Source organism: Balaenoptera acutorostrata, chromosome 21, assembly GCF_949987535.1.
Source record: "Balaenoptera acutorostrata chromosome 21, mBalAcu1.1, whole genome shotgun sequence".
Classification (NCBI taxonomy): domain Eukaryota; kingdom Metazoa; phylum Chordata; class Mammalia; order Artiodactyla; family Balaenopteridae; genus Balaenoptera; species Balaenoptera acutorostrata.
The window spans coordinates 6,443,908-6,465,461 of record NC_080084.1 but is presented as its reverse complement, the minus strand read 5'-3'; the positions used below and the strand labels follow the sequence as shown (position 1 = coordinate 6,465,461).

Sequence of the window (21,554 nt, the reverse complement as noted above, 5' to 3'; positions counted from 1 at the left end):
GGTGGAGAAGACGACCCAAGAGGTGGAAGCGGCCTGATTTAACACAGCCCACCTCTCTGTCGGCCCGGTTACCGGCCAGAGCACACGCAGACGGCTGCAACCGGTGGCGGGAGGGCCCACAGCGCCGGAGCCCCCAGCCGCGGTGACCAAGCTCCTCCTGCCGACGGTCCTTGGGAGGTGTCATCCGGCACCGCGCACCACAGCCGCGAGGAGGTGGGCGGAGCCCAACTCGAGCCCGCCTCCATGCAGGAAGTGGCCCGGAGAGCGAGCCGCGGGGACGCAATCCCCGCCCCCAGGGTGGGCGGGGCCGTCTGGCCGTGATTGGTCAGCCCCGTCCGTGCGCAGTGACGTTAAGTCCGGACGGGAAGTGTCCAAGAGGAGCACGGGAGCTGAGAAGTGGAGGGTTTGCTGCGTCCCGGAAAGGCCTCGCGCGGACCGTTCTGCGGCCGGTGCTCCTTGGGCTGCTTCGTGCGAGCGTCCAGCCCTCGCCACCCGCCAACCCGGAGTGCCTTCGCAGCCTGCCCAGGCCCGGGTGAGCGTCCGAGTGGGACCGCTGGGAGTGCGCGCGCGTCTTGCGCGCGCGCCTCGGGGGAGGCGGTGACCCTGTACTCGTGGCCCCGGGAGGCGAGCGGGAGGAATGTGCTCTTGGTGTCCCTAGGCTCCGGGGACGCGCCCTCGTCCCCACCACCCGCCTTCCTAAGCCCTTTGGATCACCGACCGGACAGATGTTGCTGGGCCTTGTGGCTCCAGGAAACGGGCATGGATTGGTTCTCCCAGCAATTTTATTTGCCTGCTATTAGTGAAGCGCCGTGCTGAGCGCAGGGGCTGCACAGGTCACTGTGTCCCCAGTCCTTAGAGGTGCCAGGATTCATATTAGAGCTGAAGTGAACGCAGCCCCCCGAGGAGAGGACCTCCTGGAAGGCAAACAGATAATTACTGCAGGGTGTGGTAGGTGCTCAATTCAGGGTGCACGTGGAAGCCCTTGTAAGGAGTGATCGCTTTGAGAAATTGATTCCTGACCTAGGGAAGAGGTGAAGGAAGAGGTGAAGAATTACAAAACCAAAACCTATGAATTCCCTAGCCACTGCCAGTGAGCCTCTACAACCGCAGTAAACCTTTCCCTTTTCCAGGTATGTAGTTGCGTATTCTTGAAAAGAAATGGAACACACAGCATAGTATGGGTTCTTTTATTTATTAGGTTCCTGGTTGCAGAGAAGATGACAGAGGAACTGGATCTCTCGGGACAGGACTCTGATGCGGGGAGTGAGGAGGTGGTCCTGACCCCTGCAGAGCTCATTGACAGGCTGGAACAGGTAAGCAGCCCAAACAGAATCGCCCTGCTCCAAACTCAGCCTTTTTATTTAGTCCAGCTGTGCAGATGTCAGGAATCAGGAAATGAGATGGAACTCGAGGCTTATTTCAAGAGAAGAGAGACCGCATCTTACCATCTACACAGAAATAGGAAGTAGGGGGACAGCTGGATAGAAACCTCATAATATCAGACACAAAATCCTCAAGTGGGGCCAGCGAGGGTCAGCTTTGGGGACGTTTACGACAACAGCTCACAGAGCAAAGGATCTGCTTGGTATTTGCGGGGACCGCAGAAGTGCTTGGTAGAGACTTGTAAGGTCTAGAAAGTGCTGAAACACCTTTAGGAGAAAACTGGTCTTATTCTTCCTTTTCCTCCAAATACTTCCTTTTGTCCACCGTTCTGTATGTTTCCACTGCTTACCTCAAACCACTTCTGGGTTGTTTTTCCTTTTAGTCATAATCGCTGTGGTTTACTGAGTATTTCCTGTGTGCCAGGGCTCTTCACAATTGTTGTCTTAGGAGTTCTTGGTAGTTTCCGAGTTCAGACTACCTGTGTTTAAATCCCTGCATGCCACTCGTTTTTTCTTTAATTTTTAAATTTTTTAAAAAGTTTTTGGCTGCGTCGGGTCTTCATTGCTGTGCACGGGCTTTCTCTAGTTGTGGTGAGCGGGGGCTACTCTTCGTTGCGGTGCGCAGGCTTCTCATTGTGGTGGCTTCTCTTGTTGTGGAGCACAGGCTCTAGGCGCATGGGCTTCAGTAGTTGCAGTACACAGGCTCAGTAGCTGTGGCACGTGGGCTTCAGTAGTTGTGGTGCACGGGCTTAGTTGCTCTGCGGCATGTGGGATCTTCCCAGACCAGGGCTCGAACCTGTGTCCCCTGCATTGACAGGCGGATTCTTAACCACTGCGCCACCAGGGAAGTCCCCACTCATCTGTTTTACAACTTAAGCAGGTTGTATAGCTTGTCTCTAGCACTTCCCTTGACTGTCCGTTGAGATAATAATAGCGGCTCAAAAGGATGAAATGGGGTATTATGTGTGAAGAGCTCAGAGTGTTGTCTGACGTGTGCTGAGCGCTCACTGAATGTTAGGTGCGAGTGGTCATAATCAGTACAACAACGCCCTGAGGCAAGCACTATTTTTTTTTTTAATTTTTATTTATTTATTTATGGCTGTGTTGGGTCTTCGTTTCTGTGCGAGGGCTTTCTCTAGTTGTGGCAAGTGGGGGCCACTCTTCATCGCGGTGCACGGGCCTCTCGCTATCGCGGCCTCTCTTGTTGCGGAGCACAGACTCCAGACGCGCAGGCTCAGTGATTGCGGCTCACGGGCCCAGCTGCTCCGCGGCATGTGGGATCTTCCCAGACCAGGGCTCGAACCCGTGTCGCCTGCATTGGCAGGCAGATTCTCAACCACTGCGCCACCAGGGAAGCCCGGCAAGCACTATTGTCATCTCCATTTTACAGATGAGGAAACTGAAGCTTAGCGATTAGAGGTGTAAAGTAACTTGCCAAGGTCACACTACGGCAGCAGAGCCAGGATGTGAACCAGGTCTCTTTGATTTACTACACCTGCTGCCTTATTCTTCTCCCTCTCGCCGCCCCTTTCCAGAACTCTCTCATGTTTGCTACTTTAGGATTCTTCATTCTTTCCTACCATTACATGCCATCGTGAGGGATAAAACCGAAGGAAGGTCATTTTAAAATTATGTCTCAGACCTTTTTAAGAATCTGGTAAAAACTCCAGCCCTCCCTCCCAGAATAATGCACATACACACCCATGCAGAACTTTGCATGTAATTTCAGGAGATTCACAGACACCCTGAAAATTTAAAACCCAATGAGATATCGCTTATACCCATCAGAGTGGCAGAAATGAAAAAGGTGAACAGTATAAAGTGTTGGCAAGGATGTAGAGAATTTAGCACACTTGTATACAATGGTGTGCGTGTAAATTGGTACAGTCACTTTAAAAAAGTAATGTTATTTTCTGGTCAGGTTAAAGAAGGCACACATGTCTTGTGGCCGAATTATTCTACTCCCGGGTGCATACCTAGAGTACGGCATATACACATAATGAGGGAGAAAAACAGCAGTAAAATGAGGAAAAGCTTCTGCCACAGCATGGACAGCTGTCAGGAACATCACATAGAAGAACAAAACATAAGTTGCTGAAGAAACCCTCTGTGTACCGTTCAAACCCTTGCAAAGCTGTCCTCCAGGGCAGAGCTTGCCAGCTTGGTAGTGCTGCACACGCTGAGGCTCTGCGAAGGCTCAGATGCTGACCCTCGCCCTCCAGGTCAGCCGGGCCCAGACTGCTGGCATCTTCTGGGTGTCCTCAGGGCTCCCTGGAAGGCAGCCCAAGGAGGGTGGGGTCTGGTGGCCTTGGCAGGGGGTGAGCAGGAGTCACACCTGCGGCCTGATGCGCTCCTGCCCTGAGGGCAGCCACCGCCTGGACAGCTGCTGTGTAGCATGGCCTCGGCGCCGGCCTGACAGGCCACTGATGAGCACAGCTCCGGGAGCATATGTAGGATACTCTTGAATGCTGGTAAAAATACGATTTAAAACTTGGTACCTAAAATGCAGTTTCTCATTTTAATGGTTGTATCAGTTTGCTAAGGCTGCCTAACAAAGTGCCACAGACTGCGTGGCTTTGCTGACAGAAATTTATCTTCTCAGTTCTGGAGGCTCTTCTGTCTGAGACGAGCTCAAGGTGCTGACACGGTTGGTCTCCTCTGAGGCCTCTCTCCTGGACTTGGAGACGGCCGCCTTCTGTGTCCTCATGTGCTCTGTCCTCTCTGTAGATAATTTCCCATAGAGAGTGAATGTACATAAAGAAAAGAAGGTACCAGGGACTGAGCCTTGGGAAACTCCGTGTCTGTGTCCTCTTCTTCTCCTCCTACAAGGACACCAGCCGTATTGGATTAGGGCCCACCTAACGACCGCCTTTTAACCTAACTACCTCGTTAGAAGACTGCATCTCCAAATCCAGTCACATTCTGAGGTGCTAGGAGTTTAGGAGTTAGGGTTCTAACATGCAAATCGGCAGGTGGAGGCGGCACAGTTTCACCCGTAACAGTGATAAACAGGTTGTCGTTAAAATTTTTTTGATGCAGTCATTTCAAACAGAGAACTTGATTATTTTTAAAAAGACTGTGAACTTAAATACAAGTTTCTCACTAAAAATTTTGAAAAGATTTTATTTGAGCATTTTGTACTAATATAAACTTTCCCCTACTGTTATATGTTTTATTACCATGATTTCATACTGTAAATGAGAAATCTCCCCCAAATCTACTCCATTTTACCCAGTATATCATACAAGTGCTATCATTTGTTTGAGTGCCCTGTCATGGAAAGGTTGGTAAGCACCATGTAGAGATACAAACAGAAGTAATGAAACTACAGAAAATTAGTCACTAAATTCAGGCTAATGGTCACCTCTGAGGAGGGAGGGGACGCAAGGGGACTTGTAAAATGATGATGATATTCTTTAATGAAGCTATGTGCACATAGGTGTTTATCAGTATTCTTCATGTTATTATGTATTTCATAAATATTTTTGTACCTATTCAGTATTTAATAAAGTCAGGTAAAAACAAAATCTCCTGGGCTTCCCTGGTGGCACAGTGGTTAAGAATCCGCCTGCCAATGCAGGGGACGCGGGTTCAAGCCCTGGTCCGGGAAGATCTCACATGCTGCAGAGCAACTAAGCCCGTGCGCCACAACTACTGAGCCTGTGCTCTAGAGCCCATGAGCCACAACTACTGAACCCACGTGCCACAACTACTGAAGCCCGCGCGCCTAGAGCCCATGCTCCGCAACAGGAGAAGCCACCGCAGTGAGAAGCCCACGCACTGCAACAAAGAGTAGCCCCCGCTCGCCGCAACTAGAGAAAGCCCATGCGCAGCAACGAAGACCCAATGCAGCCAAAAATGAATAAAATAAAATAAATAAATTTATTTTTAAAAAAAGAAAATCTCCTGGGCGTCCCTGGTGGCACAGTGGTTGAGAATCTGCCTGCCAATGCAGGGGACACGGGTTCGAGCCCTGGTCTGGGAAGATCCCACATGCCGCGGAGCAGCTGGGCCTGTGAGCCACAATTACTGAGCTTGCGCATCTGGAGCCTGTGCTCCGCGACGAGAGAGGCCACGATAGTGAGAGGCCCGCGCACCACGATGAAGAGCGGCCCCCGCTTGCCACAACTGGAGAAAGCCCTCGCACAGAAACGAAGACCCAACACAGCCATAAGTAAATTAATTAATTAATTAATTTTAAAAAATTAAAATAAAAAAAAAGCAAAAAGAAAACCCATTCATTAAAAAAAAAATTACTGTAATAGGCGTTCAGTCATTCCATGTTTAAAAAAAAAAAAAAAGAAAATCTCCTGCTTTATAAGTTCTCTATGACAGTTTGATCTTTTCTCATTCATTATGCTACTTGAAAAGACAGATTGTCTTTCTGGTTAATTTTATATATCTGCAACACTATTCCAGAAGCTTGAGCACCTGAAAAAAATTTTATGGTAGTAGCAATACTGGTATTTAATAATGCGTCTGAATGGTGATAATTGGAGAAGCAGAGACTTAAGTGTGTCAAAATGAATAACTGGAGCGTGCTTGGCCTATAACTCTGAGCTATGCTAGAACTCAGTTTCCTGTGATTGAAAGATAAATACAGCTTCCTCAGTCACCAGTGGATACTTCAGTTCCCTAAGCCTTGGTAATTTCTGAAATGTACCAAGCATCTGGGCCTAAGTCATAAATTAGGGATTTAACATCTTATTCCAAAAACTGCTTAATAGATAAATCTCCATTTCCTTTGTGATCCTTTGTACTCTTGGGCAGTTAGTAGATAACGTAATCTGTGTTTTCTCATCAACAAGGTAAGGATAACTGTATCCATTTCATCTCAGTTATGATAGTGATGAATGAAAAAATTATAAAGTGCTCTGAGCTGAATGGGAGGGCGCTGGTGCCCCCTGGTGGGCAATAGCAGATACAGACGCTGGTGCCCGGTGACAGGTACCGACTGGACACCTGGTAGGGTTACTCTCAGCCACAGGTGTACTGACAACACAGCCTTTCCACTAAAGGAAATAAAAAAGCCGTCATTAAACATAGCTTGTCTTCAAAGCATTTCCAGTATGTCCAACCGGTAGACAATTTCTTTGCTGAGGCGGCTGTGATTTTAGGGGTGAGTACTGACTCACAGGGTTATTTTGCTCCATTGTAGTAATGCCCCTTTGTGCGTTTTTCGGGCCTTGTTTTTTTAGGCCTGGATGAATGAAAAGTTTGCCCCTGAGCTGCTGGAAAACAAGTCGGAAATCGTAGACTGTGTCATGGAGCAGCTGCAGCACATGGTAAGAGGTGCCTCCCTCAGCGTTCAGAGGAGGGCAGCTTAGCAGGTGTGTCGGCGTGGTGAGAGGCCGTAGGCTGATAGCAAATCTGTTTCGTTGGGCCCAGCCTAGCTTGGGTTTTTTTTCTTTTTTAATGTTGAATTAATTATCTACATTTACAAAGCCTGGGAGCTCCTATGAACATCTGGGTGTCAGCTTCTAAAAACCTGTCCTCAGCATTCCTGCATTTGTACGTGAGAACAGCTGACCAGAGCAGGGTAGGGACCGCCCCTTCCAATGTGCTCCCCAGGCCCCCAGCTCCTGGCTGCCCACCTTTCTCAGGTACCTTACCTGCCTGGCCCCGAAGCCTCTGAGTGTGCGGCCCTTGCCTTAGATGAGCCGGGCTTCAGTCACTGTCAGCCTCAGGGTAGCTTTGAAACGTTGGTATGTTACAGTTTCTCAACTGATGTTTTAACTACTTTCAAGACCCTTTAGACATTTCTTCTCTCTGCTGCTGTCCTTTACACTCGGGTTGGGGTTCTTCAGGGCCCTTCTGACCAACCAGATTCAGATTCTATTCAAATGGTCATTTTCTAAAAGTAAACGAGTGCTGTCTGCACTTTATGTCGTGAGACTGTGGTCATGTATTGTTTGTGTAGTTAAGAAATTAGAAGGAAACGAGAGCCCTTAAACGATGAGTTTTTTGTTCTCCTCTGACCTAAATGTAGCCTCTGAGTCCTTAATGTTGCCAACGATGATGGGCCTTGTGGACCGCGTGCTGATTGAACAAAAAAGGTCCTCAGTCTTTGACTCTCATGTTTTTTACAAACTTCTTTTTCTCTGTTAACAGGAAGAGAATCTCAGGAGGGCCAAGAAGGGGGACCTGAAGGTCAGCATCCATCAGATGGAGATGGAGAGGATCCGCTTCGTCCTGAGCAGCTACCTGCGGTGTCGGCTCATGAAGGTTGGGAGGCAGGGGGGCAGCTGTCGTGCGGGCTGAGGGTCCTGGGAGGAGCTGGGAGGGTCCAGGGCCTGCAGGTGCTGCTGAGGCCCCCACGTCAGGGAAGCCAGAGTCGGGAGGGCGGGACTGTTCTGGAGAAGCATCAACGGCACGGTTGTCTCCCACCTCCAGGGACACTGCTGCTGTGCGAATGGCCCCCCTGGAGTGACCGTTGGGTGGTACTGAGCGTGGAGGTGTTGGCAGTGGATGAACAGGGAATACTGACCACAGGGGACCTGGTTTTAAGAACTGTTTTGCATCTGTCGTTAAGTCAATGTCAAATGGGCCATGCTAACGACATTCAGCTATATCTCTGTGGCCGTCTTACAAAAATGAAACGGCAAAACATGCTTATTTTCAATGACGTCTGTTTTAACCCTGGAAGTTCTTACCTCCTTGAAGTTTCTTCTCGTTTGGTTCCACTTCTTCTCTTAGTTATTACAAAGCAAATATGCTTGATTCTTGAACACCATGGGTGTGAACTGCGTGGGTCCACTGATACACGGAATTTTTTCAATAAATATTTGCTGTAAAGTGATCCGAGGTTGGTTGAATCCAGATGCAGAACCAGGGATACGGAGGGCCGACTGTAAGGCGGGGGTAGGGAGGGCTGCTGGCACACTCGACCCCCGAGTTGTTCAAGGGCCAGCCGTACCCTCTACCATGTGAATGCGCTTCAGATGCTGAAGACAGCTCAGAAGGCTCCGGAGAGTCCTCTCAGCTAAACATTTCAGCCGTTTATTTCCCTTTACTCTCCTGGTCTCTTGCCTTAAAAGGTTTATCAGTATCCTTCTTAAATTATCCCACCTACAGTGGAACAGAGCTCCTGTTGTAGTTTGGTCACTTTTGTGAAATGCAGGATGACCACTTCCCTTCTCCTGGATATCAGACTGGTAGTAATGCCACCCAGCGTCATGCAGCGTCTGACGGACACGTCACCCTGGGTTCATTCCGCACTCGCCATGAGCACCAACCTCTTTTGAATTTTTTAAGCTGCTGTTATTATGATTACGCCATCCCGTCACTATCCTGTATTTCCATGGCTTGATTTTTGACCCTTCAGTGTAGGGCTCAATACTTGTCCCTCTTCAGCTTCTTTTTTCGGGCCCTTTCCCTGGTCTCTGGATCCCAATCTTGTCACCTAGTGTATTAGTTATTTCAGCGAGTTTCATGAGTGTGTCATCAGAGGTCTTATCTGGTTCGTTAGTAGGACTGGGCCAGTGATCCATGTCCCGCCAGAGCCTTCCCTGCTGATCGGCGTCGGTCAGTTGAACCCGTGTTCTTCTTTCACTCATTCATGCGTCTCCTGGTCTGTGCTGTCACCCAGCACCCCCGCTACAGCTTGTCCACAAGGACGTTAAAGACATCATCACGCATTTTGAAAAACTTGAGACGCTCTACGCCTCTCCCCACCCTCCGCTGCCAGGCCGCTCAGTTTTTTGGGGTGTGTGGTGAGGTGAACGCTCTTCACGCTCACCACTACTTTCCTTTGAGTTCACAAACCATCTGTCTGTAAGGCCACGTACAACGTGAAGGACACTGATGTGTGTTGGCAGAGTCCCCTCCTTTGTATTTTTGAAAATCAGGAAATGTGTCTGCCTCTAATCTTTCCCACCTCTTCTGAACTCAGTGACTCTGAGATTCTGAAATGGCATGTATTTTTAGTGCACAAAGTGATACAGTGGCAGCGGTGATCCACATAGGACAGGAGAAGGTGCCTCGCACACTCAGACTCCGTGCAGACGAGAATTTAGTTCATCCTGGAACACAATCCGTCCGAGCCGGGAGACCTCACCCCTTTAAGGATAAGTGCTGCCTTATCTCGGCCTTCAGCTCCTCCATGCCGTCATCGTGGTCCTGCTCGCAGAGAGCGTTTCCCTGACGGAGGTGATCGTGAGAGCTTTGACTCCAAAAAAGAGACTGCCCTTCCTGGTTCCTGACCACACACCTTTCTGTAGCTTTTAGCTTTGTTGTTGTTGTGGTAGTTCTTAGCATTCTTCCCAAGCCTCACCTTACTGTGGGTTTTATCCTTGCTGGTTATATTGTTTTTTGTTTTTGTTGTTGTTAATAAATTTATAAATTTATTTATTTATTTTTGGCTGCATTGGGTCTTCGTTGCTGCGCGCGGGCTTTCTCTAGTTGCGGCGAGCGGGTGCTACTCTTCATTGCGGTGCGCGGGCTTCTCATTGCAGTGACTTCTCTTGTTGCAGAGCACAGGCTCTAGGCGCGTGGGCCCAGTAGTTGTGGCTCGCGGGCTCTAGAACGCAGGCTCAGTAGTTGTGGCGCATGGGCTTAGTTGCTCCGCGGCATGTAGGATCTTCCCAGACCAGGGCTCAAACCTGTGTCCCCTGCACTGGCAGGTGGATTCTTAACCACTGCGCCACCAGGGAAGTCCCTGGTTATAGTCTTATAACTGAGCATCACTCTCTGTCTGCTTAAATGTTCTGTGTGTGTCTCTCCAGCCTCTGTATCTGTTTCACTTCACAGCTTGTACAGTTGTATCTGTACAATGACATAGAAGTGCTGGGTAACAGCCCCTTCCTTTCTCTTAACTTCCATTTCCAGTTGTCTCACCAGAGTTTCTTTCATGAAAGCCTCTCATCTTTTTTAAACTGTCTTCCTTTTTTGAGCCCTGGCCTTTGCTCCAAATTCTCTGAAACCTGCCTTCGTGAAGTCCAGTGTGTAAGTCTTATGATTAGAAAGAGTCTCAACCATGAAAACGTGTCATTTTAAGAGTCACTTTCCAGATTAACCTCGACCTGTTTCAGAAAACTAGCGTGTGCGCCACTGGAATCAGACGAGACCTTCGCTGACACACTTGATCAAACTTGCTGACGGCAAAAAGCGTTGACAGGTGTTTCCTGTCCCCACAGATAGAGAAGTTTTTCCCTCACGTCCTTGAAAAGGAGAAAACACGCCGTGAGGGGGAGCCTTCCAGCCTTTCTCCGGAAGAGTTTGCCTTCGCCAGAGAGTGAGTAAGCAGCGAGCGTGGGACCCGCCTTTATTTCCCTGGCTTGCCAGTGTGAGTTTGGTGGTTGTGTCCCTGAGGCCAATCGCAGGGCCACTGCTGTTGGTCTTATAGCCCCGGTGGCTCCGGGGCATGTCGTCACTGCGATGTGGGTTTGTGTGTTTTAGGTACATGGTTAACACAGAGACCTACCTAAAGAACGTTGCCTTAAAGCACATGCCTCCTAATTTACAGAAGGTGGACCTCTTGAGAGCAGGTGAGCGGAACTTTCTCCTTTCGGACATCCCGAGGGGCCGTAGTTTACACCCCACGTATCTCCAGGTGCCTTAAAATAGCATCTTCATCTCCACACTCTTCTCTCGAACATGGGCAAATAGGTGCAGAGATAGATAAGCAGAAAAGAGACAGAGGGGAAGGGTTCTGGGTTAAAAACCAAAAACTGTGAAAAGCAGGCTCCGGGGTAGCCATTTCAGCATCACTTTTGTGTTCTTCCGGTTAAGAGGAAATTCTCGTAGCTGCCACTGTAAGTGCAGACTCACCCACGTACGCAGTCACCTCCCGAGGGTCCATTCTGGGCGAGGAAGATGCCGGGGTCTCTGGCCTCCGGGGGCAGCAGCGTCCCGCTCACAGGCTCCAGGCCATGCAGGGCGTGTCTCCTCCCGGGGGGGGGGGGGGGGGCGTTAGCTGGGAGGCTGGGACACCTCCGGGGTCCCTCAGGGCTCCTGATCTCCGCTTGTGAGCAGCCTCCCGGCTGTGGGAAGGGGAACAGGGCAGATGGCGGGGAGGCGCCAGGGAGGGAAGCACGGCCATCTCCTCTGCCTCTCGCCCCCTTGCTGGGTCCCCTGAAAGTCTGCCGAGCCCGGGGGGGGGGGGCCCTGGTGGTAACCCCTAACCTTGGATCAGCCAGCAGGGCCCCTGGCGTGTGGCCTCCAGTCACCTCCCTGGCCTTTCCCAGCTCGCCGTGTCCACGCAGGACCTCATGGGGGCCTGGAGTCCACGGGTTCCCAAGCTGAGTCCAGGACAGCCGAGCCCTGGGCATCCCTCCCCGACCCAGGCTGGGGGCCGCGCCCTGGGCCCTGCCGCTGGCGGGGGACTTAGCCTCGGCTGCCACAGCTAAGTACTGCCGACAGGACGGGGGCGCCTGACCAGCCGGTGTGGATCTTCTCTCAAATCTGGAGGCCAGAGTCCATGGTCAGGTTGCTGATGGTGCTGGTTTCCCTGAGCCTCTCTGCTTGGCTTGCAGGCGGCCGCCCCCTGCACACGCACCCTGCTGTCTGTCCCTCTCCTCATCAGGTTGCATCAGGGCCCAACCCTGACAGCTTCATTTTGCCTCTTTAGAGGCCTGGTCTCCAAATCCATTCCCATCCTGAAGTACTGGGGTTCGGGGCTTCGGCGTGTCGTCGTGGAGGGGACACCAGGAGCAAGCCCACTGCGTGCTGGGCTTGTGGAATTCTGAACTGGTCGTTTTGGTAAACCTGCCTGAGGGACACAGGAGGCCCAGTCCGTGTCCAGTTCGGCTGCTTTCGTCTGCACTTATGAGTGGGGCAAGGACCACGTCCCTAATCACTGCCCAGCACCACCTGTCGTATCCAGTTGAGCCGGGTCCAGGCCGTTGCCCCAGAGCTGCTTCTACTTGATGCTGGCCGACACCTGCTAACGCTCATGTGTCGTTTGTCCTGGGTCCCTTCCAAGGACCAGAGCCGGGCGCCTAGGGCTGGCGCCCTCACGAGATCAGAGCCTTGCTCACTTAGCCCAGATGCCCCCTGGAGCACCGAGACCACGACGGCAGGGTCGTGGAAGGGCGTTGTAGCCTAGCATCCTTCGAGGGCTTCCTCAGATCAGCAGCTGCCCAGTGGGCCCCGCTGACCCTGCTGAGGTTGGAGTCTCTGGCAGGCCCAGAACCCCTGAGCAGCCCAGGGGACCCTCCCCGGACCTTTGCGGTCAGTTATCGTGACCCCCCCTCCCGTAGATAGGGAACCGAGGGCAGCCCCACACCTGAGCTGGGCTCTGAACACTGAGTTGTCCGGTGGGTTCTCCGGACCCCGCAGGTGATGGGGTCCTCTTGGCACAAATAGAGCCACAGGCAGGGAAGGGCTGGAGGAGCTGCCAGCGCGGGGCACTTCCTGGTGAGGTGCTGGCTGGTGGTAGAGAGGGAGGGGTGCTTACAGCGTGCAGCCCGTATTCATCACCCTGACGTTCAGGGCCATCGCCGTGTGGCCCAGTCTCCCTAACATCCTGTCCTCCCACCCTTTATACAGACATACTTTCTGGCCCGATTCACACACTCTGTCCTCCTAAGACATCATGCGTGTTTCTCCCATGGCCCTCGCTCTTCCTCCCAGGCGCCCTGCAGATCTTAAGTCCTCATCACTTGTCAAATGAGCGGGTGCCGTGTGAAACCTTGAGGGAAGTGTGCTGTTTCTAGAGGGAGCCAGATCTCTCCTCAGATCCCTGCCCCCAAGATGTTTTTACATCAGAGGTTCCTTTGTGCCTGAGGCAGTTAATCCCAGCAGCTTCTCCATCTTGATCTTGTTAGCTGAGCATTTTCTGATCACACTGTCGTCCTCCTGGCAGTTCCCAAACCAGATCTGGATTCATACGTGTTTCTGAGGGTGAAAGAGCGACAAGAAAACATACTGGTAGAACCGGAAACAGATGAGCAGAGGTGAGTGGCGTTCGCGTCGAGGACGGTGGGGAACACTCCTCCCCATGGGGCTGCAGCCGAGCTCCGCGGGGACATTGTTCTCTTTTCCAGGGACTATGTGATTGACCTGGAGGAGGGCTCACAGCACTTGATCCGATACAAAACCATCGCACCCCTGGTCGCTTCTGGAGCCGTACAGCTGATTTAAAACCGGAAGCAACTAACCAAGAGTGAGGACGTGGAACTTTAGAGAGCATACTTGGAAACCCCCCGTGTCAGCCGGTGCCCGAGGACGGGAACTTTTCCCGGCAGTGCCATGGGTCAGTGGGGCATTGAGATCCGCTCGGGGCAGATCCCTCCCTGGCCGGTCCAGCCAGGATCAGCAGGTGGGGTCATCGCTCTGCCGACCCCGCGGCTGGGCAGGGACACGGAAGCACCCTTCGTGGTGGTGTTTGAACTGAGGAAACACCGAGGCCGAGGTGGTGCGTAGAAAGGCCTCGCTGCCTGTGATGAGGGGACTGGTGGGCCCCGACCTGACAGTGGCAGGAGCGCTCCCTCAACCCTCCTGGTAGGAAGAGTGTAAATAGATTAAACCGTGTGGCCGCCCTGTGTAGTATGTCACTGACTCGTGTAAACTCACCTTCTGGAGCCTCTGCTCTCGGACTTAAAGCCAACTTCTGCCATGCCTAACTGAGCATCACAACCCATAAGCTAGTAACTAGGTCTCGGTTTCATGGCAGAAGGAGCCCACGGGCAGTTCCCAGCGTGTAGGCTAGTGAGGTGCATCCTCCCCGCGGCGAACTGCAGCGTCGGGCGGTCTCCCGGGCCAGCCTGCAGGCCATCTGCCGGCCTCGACGGGGGCCCCGGGGGCAGAGCAGCTGCAGCTCTCCTGCGCTGCCGCCTCCGCAGCAGCCGTTCCTTTTTAGGCTCTTCACCTTCTCAAGGGAAATGGATGAAATTAAATTCGGCGAGTGGACAGCGTCTCGGTGACACCCAAGGAGGGATGTACACACATGAATCGTCTTCCCTTGAAACGTGATACAGAGCAACTGCCTTCCAGTCTTTCTTGCTCGATGCAGAGGCAGGTTTTCACCTGCATGATGTTGGCTCTTGGAGTAATCAGTGTGACATTGCTGTCATTTCCAAGAGAAATCACTAAGTGAAAGCAAGAAAGGTTTTATTCGTTAATAAAAAACGTTTTATATCTCACGCAGTGCTTTATTTTCTCCAGAGCGTTTTCACCCTCTTCAGCCATTCATCAAATAAATGTGCAGTGAGCACACAGTGTGCCGGGCAAAAGTCCACCCCACTCGGGCTCCAAGCCAGAGTGAGATGGTCGCTGACCCTGCTCAGGTGGGAGAAGTGCCTTGAAGAGAATTAGAACGGGGGGCTCACGGGGCCTCACCAGCATGACTGGGCGCTCTGAGAGGCTCTCACTCATCTCAGTGAATCTCACTGCATTAGGCTGAGGTCTGAATAACAAGATGGGGCCAGACACAGAACTCGAAAGGCTTTCCAGGCAAAAAAGGCAGCTTGTGCAAAGGCCCTGAGGCAGAAACGAATTCTACCTGCAGTCGGCGTGGCTACAAGGCAGTGGGCACGATGCAGAAGGGTGCAGGATGAAGGTCTGAGAGGCAGGCTGGCCCCAGATCACTTACGGCTTTGTTAGCAAGGACCCTGTGGGTCCTCACAGCATCCTGCGAAGCAGGCAGGGCTGGTAGTAGGTAAATAGGTGGGGAACAAGGCGGGCATTTAGCAATAAGTCTGAACCCAAGTCTCCTTCCTCGGGGCCACCTTGTGGTCCCGTGTCACTGTTGCCTCTGCTGTGGAAAGGAGAGGACCGGGCTGCATTGTGTCACCCGCTCCCACCCTGTGCGTGCAGGGCAGCACGGAGGAGTAAGGTCGTCACTGAAGCCACAGAGCTCATTGCTCCATTTCCTAGGTCACCTCTGCAAAGGAAGACTGGTTTAGATAAGCCATTTCGAAATAAAGGGGAAGTTGAATTTCAAAACCAAGTGAAGGGAAATGATGTGGTTTAGTGTGACGTTGTCTTTAACATTTTCAATTTGTGGGGAGTATTTTGCTTTATGGTTAAAAACTCATCACTGGAAGCAGGATGGGACATTTACTTCAAACAATGGCATCATGCCTTATTATAAGCTTGTTGCCAGCGAGATTCCTGAGAAATGCTTGCAGGTCCATATCTGCAGGCGCAGCAAAAACGTGTACCAGCTGTGACCTTGCAGCAAGACCCCAGCTGCATTTACTCTGTGCCCAAACATTGAGACTTCAGTGCCCCCGACCCCGTGCATGTCCACCTTCCTTCTGTTATGGACTTGAGCTAACCATGAAACTCTCAGAGGGATTGTGAAGTGAGCACATCATATACCAGTACTTCAGATGAATGTTATATGATATCACTTCTATGTGGAATAAAAAAAAAAAACAAATGAACTTATTTCCAAAACAAATAAATCCACAGACATAGAAAACAAACATGGTTACCAAAGGGGAAAGGAGGAGAGAAGGATAAATTAGGAGTTTGGGATTATTTATTACTATACTATATATTAAATAGATAATCAACAGGGACCTACTGTATAGCACAGGGAACTCTACTCGATATTTTGTAATAAACTGTAAGGGAAGAGAATCTGAAGAGAGTGTACATATACATATATATAACTGAATTGCTGTGCTGCATACCTGGAACTAACACGATATTGTAAATCAACTACTGTATACTTCAGTTAAAAAATACTTCATATAATGTTAAGTAATTTATCATGGGAGGCTAAACATTCCAAATATTTGGAATTGTTCAAAATTGATTTTTTTCTTTTTTTGTATTATGGTAAAATATACATAACGTAATTGCCATCTTAACCATTTGTAAGTGCACATTCAGTGGTGTTAAATATATTCACCTTGTTGTGCATCCATCACCACCATCCGTCCCCACGACTCTTCATCTTGTGAAACTGAAACTCTATACCCGTTAAACAATAACTCCCTCCCACCGTCCCTGAAAACCACCATTCTACTTTGTCTTTACGGTTTTGGCAACTCTAAGTACCTCATTAAGTGGAATCATAGTTTATCTTTTTGTGGCTGGCTTATTTCCCCTAGCATAATTTCCCCCAAGGTTCATCCATGTTGTAGCATGTGTCGGAAATTCTTTTTAAGGCTAAATAATATTCCCTTGTACGTATAGACCACATTTTGCTTATCCATACATCTGTCAGTGGACACTTGGGTTGCTTCCACATTTCAGCTGTTGTGAATAATGCTGCTGTGAACATGGGTGTGCAGATATCTTCAAGATCCTGCTTTTAATTTTTTTGGCTATACACCCACAAGTGGAATTCCTGGATCATAATGTAATTCTGTTTTTAATTTTTTGAGGAAACACCACACTCTTCCACAGCAGTTGTACCATTTTACAAGGGCTCCAATTTCTCTACATCCTTGCCTATACCTGTTTTCTATTTTTTTATAGTAACCGTACTAATGAGTGTGAGGTTATATCTCATTATAGTTTTGATTTGCATTTCCCTAATGATTCAGCATCTTTTCCTGCGCTTATTGGCTATTCCTACATCTTCTTTGGAGAAATGTATATTAAAGTGCTTTGTGCTTTTCTAATCAGGTTGTTGTTGATGAGTTTTAGGAGTTCTCTATACATTCTGGATATTAATCCCTTATCAGATATATGATTTGCCAATGCTTTCTCTCATTCTGTGGGTTGCCTTTTTACTCTGTGGATAGTATCTTTTATGCATAAATTTAAAAAATGTTTTCATAAAGTCCAATTTGTTGATGTTTTCTTTTGTCACCTGCACCTTTGGTGTCATATCCAAGAAATCATTACAAAATCCAATGTCATGAAGTTTTTATCATATACTTTCTTCCAAGAGTTTTATTTGCTTAGGTCTTAAATAAATTTAAGGACCTAAAGGTCCTTGATTCATTTTGAGTTAATTTTTGTATGTAGTGTTAAGTAAGGGTTCAACTTCATTTTTTTGCATGTGGATATCCAGTTTTCCCAGCACCATTTGTTCAAAAGACTGTCCTTCCCCCATTGAATGGTCTTGGTACCCTTGTCAAAAATAATGTTACCATATATGTGAGGGTTTATTTCTGGGCTTTCTATTCTGTTCCATTGGTCTGTATGTCTGTCTTTATGCCAATACCACACTTTTGATTACTGTAGCTTTGTAGTAAGTTTTGAAATCAGGAAGTGTGCGTACTCCAGTTTCGTTCCTCTTTTTTCAAGATTGTTTTGGTTATTTGGGGTCTTTTGAGATTCCATATGAATTTTAGGATGGGTTTTTTCTGTTTTTGCAAAAAAAGTCACTGGGATTTTTATAGAGATTGCATTGAATCTGTAGGTCTCTTTGGGTAGAATTGACATTTTAGCAATATTAAGTCTTCTGGCCCATGAACATGCAACCTGTTTCCGTTGATTTATGTCTTCTTTAATTTCTTTCAGCAGTGTCTTACAGTTTTCATTGTATAAGTGTTTTACCTCCTCGGTTAAGTTATTTCCTAAGTATTTTGTCCTTTCTGATGCTATTTTAAATGGAACTGTTTTTGTAATTTCCTTTTCAGATTGTTCATATATAGAAATGCAATTGGATTTTGTGTGTTGACTTTCTATCCTGCTACTTTGCTGAATTCATTTATTAGTTCTAACAACTTTTTTGTGGAGTCTTTAGGGTTTTCTACATATAAGATTGCATCATCTGCAAACAGATAATTTTACTTAGTCCTTTCCAATTTGGATACTTTTTATTTATTTTTCTTGCCTAAGTGCTCTGGCTAGAACTTCCAGTACTATGTTGAATAGAAGTGGTAAAGCCGGGCATTCTGATCTTAGAGGAAAAGCTTTCAGTCTTTCACCATCAAATGTGGTGTTTGCTGTGGGTTTTTAAACATGGCTTTTATCATGTAGAGGTAGTTTCCTTCTCTTCCCATTTTGTTGAGTGGTTTTATCGTGAAAGTGTTGAATTTTGACAAATGCTTTTTCTGCATCAGTTGAAAAGATTTTGTGTTTTTTCCTTCATTTGCTGATATGACCTATTACGTTGATAATTTTCATATGCTGAGCCATCCTTGCATTCTAAGAATAAATCTCAGTTGTGTGTATAATCCTTTTAATATGCTGCTGAATTCTATTTGCTAGTATTTTTTTGAGGATTTTTGCATCAGTGTTCATAAGGGATATTGGTCTGTAGTTTTTTTTTTTATTGAAGTATAGTTGATTTACATTGTTGTGTTAATTTCTGCTGTACAGCAAAGTGACTCAGTTATACACATATATACATTCTTTTTAATATATTCTTCCATTATGGCTTATCCCAGTGTATTGAATATAGTACCCTGTGCTGTAGTTTTCTTTTCTTTTAGTGTCTTTGTCTGGCTTTAGTATAAGGTTATGCTGGCCTCATAGAATGAGTTAAGAAGTATTCTCTCCTCTTCGATTTTTTGGAAAAGTTTAAGAATGATTGGTATTAGTTATTTAACTGTTTGGTAGAATTCACAGTGAAGCCATCAAGTCTAGGGCTTTTTTTTTTTTCCCCCGGTTGGGAGGTTCTTGATTGCTGATTCAATCTGCTTACTAGGTATAAAATCTATTCATATTTTCTGTTTCTTTGTGATTTAGTCTTGGTGGGTTTTGTGTTTCTAGGAGTGTGTCCATTTCATCTAGGTTATCCAATTTTTAGCATACAATTGTTCATAGAACTCTTTTATAATCCTTTTTATTTTTGTGGAATCTGTAATAATGTCCCCACTTTCATTTCTGATTTTAGTAATTTGAGTCTTCTCTCTTTTTTTCTTAATCCATCAAGGTAAAGGTTTGTCAATTTCATTGATCTTTTTGAAGAACCAACTTTTGGTTTCATTGATTTTCTCTGTTGTTTTTCTATTCTCTATTTCATTTTTCTCTGCTCTAGTCCTAATCATTTCCTTCTTTCTGCTAGCTTTGGGTTTGGTTTGTTCTTTTTTCTAGTTCCTTAAGTTATAAAGTTAGTTTGTTGATTCTCTCTTTCTTGTTTTTTAGTGTAAGCATTTATAGCTATAAATTGCCCCCTTAGCACTGCTTTCTCTGTGTCACATAAGTTTTGGTGTGCTGTGTTTTTCTTTTCATTTGTATCTAAGTATTTTCTAATTTTCCTTGTGATTTCTTCTTTGAGCTATTGGCTGTTTAAAAGTGTATTATTTAACTTCCATAATTTTGTGAACTTTTCAGTTTTACTTTTGTTATTGATTTCCAGGTTTATCCTGTTGTGGCCAGAGAGGATACTTTGTATGATATTTATCTTTTCAAATCTATTGAGACTTAATCTGTAGCCTAATACATGATCTGTTCTAGGAAATGCCCCATACGCACCTAAGAAGAATGTGTATACTATTGTTGTTGGGTGGAGTCTTTGTATCATATATGTCTGTTAGATCTAGCTTATTTTAAGTCCTCCATTTTATTTTTTCTGTTTGTTCTGTCCATTATTGTGAGTAGGTATTGGTGTCTTTATTTTTGTAGAACTATTTCTCTCTTCAACTCTGTCAGTTTTTGCTTCGTGTATTTTGATGGTCTGTCACTAGGTGTGTAAATGTTTATAGTTGTTATATCATCTTGCTGTATTGAACCTTTTATTAATATATAATATCCTTTGTCTCTTGTAACCGTTTTTGATTTAAAGTCTATTTTGTCAGATATTAGTATAGTCACCCCTGCTCTCTTTTGGTTACTATTTACATGGAATGTCTTTTTCCATCCTTTCCCTTTCATCTTCTTTGTGTCTTTGGATCTCAAGGGAGTCTCTTGTAGTTGGCATATAGTTGAGTCACGTGTTTTTATTCATTCTGCCAATCTCTGTCTTTTGATCGGAGAGTTTAATTCATTTACATTTAATGTAATTACAGATAAGAAGGGACATATTTCAGTCATTGTGCTGTTTGTTTTCTATATGCCCTATAGCCATTTTGTCCCTCATTTCCTGCATTCCTGTCTTCTTTTGTGTTTTGTTGATTCTTCTGTAGTGAAATGTTTAAATTCCTTTCTCATTTTCTATACTCTATAGCCCTTTTCTTTGTGGTTATCATGGGGATAACATGGTAAAGCTTTAACACTCTAATTTGAATTTATATCAGCTTAACTTCAATAAGTTTTTATAAAGCTGCTCCTTTACAGCTCTGTCCCCACCCCTTTCATTTGCTGATGTCACAGAATTGCATCTTCATCCATTGTATGCCCAAAAATATAAATTAAAAATTCATTTAAATACATTAGTCTAGATTTAGAGTTACACACCAAAGTTACAGTAATACTAGCTTTTACACCAGTAATTGTTGGGAGTTTTTTTCTTAAAATGTGTTAGTCTCTTACTTCATGTAGAAAACAAAAAGTACAGTTACAAACCATTGTTACAATGATAGTAGCTTTCATAATTGCCCATGTGTTTGCCTTTATTGAGATCTTTATTTCTCCATGTAGCTTCAAGTCACTGTCTAGTGTCCTTTCATTTTATCCCACAGGACTCCCTTGAGCATTTCTGCCATTGCAGTTGTTGTCTGGGTGAAGAGGCAGCTTCCTGGCACTTCCTGCTCTGCCACCTTCCAGAATCCTCTCAGAATTGATTTTTTTAAAATGTATCTAATCAACTAGCTCTGAAAGTACTCTCACCTTGTCCAAAAAAAACCTTCATTTTTTTAAAAAGCAAAATCAGTATTCTTAATATTTAACAGACTTGATTTCAAATAACTTAGTCGTTTCAAAAAAATTGAATATCCCTTCCACAGCAGAAAAACAACTACTGGGGGTATTCAAAGGCAATACAGATTATCAATATAGAATATCAAAGGCACTGTAGACTCTGAAGGCAATAGTAATATCTAATGTTTATGATTTCTTTACTATGAATCAGACACTCATATGCTTTAAGTAGATAAACCTGTAAATCTTTACAACCACACTATGCAAGGAAAAACTTAAGATTTTTGGAATGAACAAAAGAGATTACTGGATATCCTTTCAATGGGATGCTTGATCCTTGTAGGGTGTGTGCCCACGTCTTTGAATAAGCTATTTTACAACTCTCTAGAGGTAGAAGTTAATTCATAGAAAACTGATAGTGATGTGAATATTCCCTAACTGTTGCTATGCAAGTGATTCCCATCCATGGCAATGCAAATGAATTTTGTCCTGTAGAGAATAAAGCTAAATCCTCATTTGAATTGGTTTTAACATTTTCCTGATTCTGTCATTAAAAAAAATAAGCTAATTCCCTTCACCATA

General features: G+C 46.7%; 1 protein-coding gene across 1 annotated transcript; it reads left to right on the top strand.

The window, feature by feature from the left end:
- The first annotated feature begins 366 nt into the window (after positions 1–366).
- GINS4 (GINS complex subunit 4) lies at positions 367–14,464 on the top strand. The gene is made up of 8 exons (XM_028166491.2): positions 367–532; positions 1,199–1,313; positions 6,581–6,667; positions 7,494–7,607; positions 10,517–10,614; positions 10,779–10,867; positions 13,186–13,276; positions 13,367–14,464. Exons 2-8 carry the CDS (start codon positions 1,218–1,220, stop codon positions 13,461–13,463), a joined length of 672 nt encoding a protein of 223 aa, XP_028022292.1. The 5' UTR covers positions 367–532; positions 1,199–1,217; the 3' UTR covers positions 13,464–14,464.
- Positions 14,465–21,554: the final 7,090 nt, after the last annotated feature.

Coding starts and splice junctions, on each gene's coding strand:
- GINS4 (XM_028166491.2), top strand. CDS start 1,218: ATGACAGAGGAACTGGATCTCTCGGGACAGGACTCTGATGCGGGGAGT. Junction 7,608..10,516: donor TGCGGTGTCGGCTCATGAAG/GTTGGGAGGCAG, acceptor CTGTCCCCACAG/ATAGAGAAGTTTTTCCCTCA. Junction 10,868..13,185: donor GGTGGACCTCTTGAGAGCAG/GTGAGCGGAACT, acceptor TCCTCCTGGCAG/TTCCCAAACCAGATCTGGAT.